We start from the raw sequence: 2,116 nt of genomic DNA, 5'->3' as shown, positions 1-2,116 counted from the left end.
CCTGGAATGAATCCTCTTCCCCCTTTCAATCCCGCTCCAATTTGAACCAAACTAAACCGAATAGGCTCTAACTCTAAGTAGGAACTCAAAAATTTCTACGTATTCATACTACTTTTCGTAATCCAACTTATTGGCCTTCCAAGTATACAAAGATACCTGTTAGTCAAAACAAAAAACCTGTTTATTTTTCACTCTCCCAGGACAACTCTACATCATACATGTTCTCTGTACGAACTAGTATTAGGTTGAAGTGCCTTCACCATTTACAGCTGAAAGTTGCACAAAAGAAAGTAAGAAACCGAGAAAAAATAGTTTGCAGATTCCAGAGTATATGAGACTAAATTTCTCATGTGTGCAGGAATGGAATCTGAATGCTTCAGAGAGAACTCTCCATGTGAAAATTTAGAAGGCAAAGCCTTTCTTCAGGTGTACAAGGGTGTCCTCAATTCCAAGGTCAGAGAGGACTCTTTGGTAAGCTGCTCTATCACTTTGGGGATTGTCAGTTCCCTTTCAATTTTGTGACTACAAACCTCCTTCCTGTGAACAAAAATCACAAGAATCTATTCCAATTGTTTATGCCATCCAAACACTGCAGTGCACTTTTGCTAAGTGGGAGCCTATTCACGGAAAATTCCGCTTCCGCCACCCATGGGGCCAATATCAAAAGCTCGGCGCTCTATGTCGCCAGTGCGCTTCTTCAATGGAGGCTCTTGCTTCGTGTGTCGTAGTCCTGAAAAAGTCTCAGGTGATCGCTAAGTATATCCCTAGTTTCATGATCGAAATTGAAGTCCATGGAACCGATTACTTTCTGGACTTGTTTATTTTTTTCTTAACATGATAGTATATCTTTATGTTTGGTTACAGTATCCTGAAGCCAATCCAGAGCTATGCCTGAAACTTAGAGCTACATGTGGTGCAATGAGTTTGCACTCTGCAAAGGCGCTCAGAGGGCTCTCGTTGGCAGTTCGGACTATGACTCTACCATGTCAAACCAACGACATGTCTACAGCGGCCAAAGTTGCAAGTGACTTCAGAACCCAGTTATCAGAGGATGCGGCTCTGTTGCAAGTGATGCATGGGGCCGTCGTTGCATCTCTTCTATCCGACGTAGTTATTCAGATCGAGAGAATCACAGAATCTACTAGCAAGCTAGCACGGCTTGCCCGCTTCACAAACCCTGAAAGGCCCCCAAGTGCTGTGGTTATCAACGTAGAGGATTGATAGACAGAATCAATACTCCCTCTGTTTTCAAAGTATAAGTCATTTTAGTTTTGTTCTAGCTAGCAAAATCAAACTTGTCTAATAAAGTTAAGTAAGTCTATAGAAAAATATATTAACAATACAATATCAAATAAATACACCATCAAAATGTATTTCATGGTGTATCCAATATGAATATTGTAGATGTTTGTGTAATTTTTCTATAAACTTAACCAAAAATAGATAAGTTTGACTTACAATAAAACTAAACTATCTTATATATAGCTTGAAATAGAGGGAGTATCTCATTACAGACTTGGATAGTTGGATACATGTTTATCCATTATCATTCATACCGCAGTCAAACCATGTCAGCTTTACCTTGTTTTAAGCCTTGCATGTCATTACTTTCCGTCTGTGCTTGCTGAGTTCGACATGAACTCACCCTTGCTATAATAATTAAAGGTTGCTCGGACGAACAAGAGTACAATTGTAACTTCCCTAAGGACTACCCTGAGTCACTTGGTTGTTAGGCTCGTGTGATTCTGCCGTCGACCTTCCTGTGGCAAGGTGGTCCTGCTACGTCGGCGCCAATAGTCTCACTTTTTGTTATGGAACAATTTAGTTTATGCTTTCTGTTCGTACTTTGATCCAATGGCTTGTAATAATGATATATTATACTCTTTTATGTAATTCGTTTGAACACTGTGTTTTGTACAATTGATGATGTCGATCCATGTGTGTGAATTTGAGATCCTGGCGTACATGTGATTTGGCACCCGAATGCTCTTTTACATTCGGGTGTGACACAGAGTGTGGAGGAGTCGAGAAACTATATGAAGCGCCCCTGGTAAACCAGGAACTCAAATGTGATACAATACTAGTCCCAGGAGGCTAGTAACACATTTATTACATC

The 2,116-nt window shown here is 40.2% G+C and overlaps 1 protein-coding gene across 1 annotated transcript; it reads left to right on the top strand.

The window, feature by feature from the left end:
* Positions 1-358: 358 nt before the first annotated feature.
* On the top strand, positions 359-1,906 carry LOC8155665 (aluminum-activated malate transporter 1; the record flags this gene model as incomplete). Its single annotated transcript, XM_002488879.2, has 3 exons — positions 359-471; positions 596-745; positions 865-1,906. Coding segments are annotated over 3 exons (620 nt in total), but the record flags the coding sequence as incomplete, so codon positions are not given.
* Positions 1,907-2,116: the final 210 nt, after the last annotated feature.

Source organism: Sorghum bicolor, unplaced genomic scaffold (assembly GCF_000003195.3).
Source record: "Sorghum bicolor cultivar BTx623 unplaced genomic scaffold, Sorghum_bicolor_NCBIv3 super_1717, whole genome shotgun sequence".
NCBI lineage: Eukaryota > Viridiplantae > Streptophyta > Magnoliopsida > Poales > Poaceae > Sorghum > Sorghum bicolor.
Note: the sequence above shows the minus strand (reverse complement) of the source record. Positions and strands in the feature narration are given on the sequence as shown.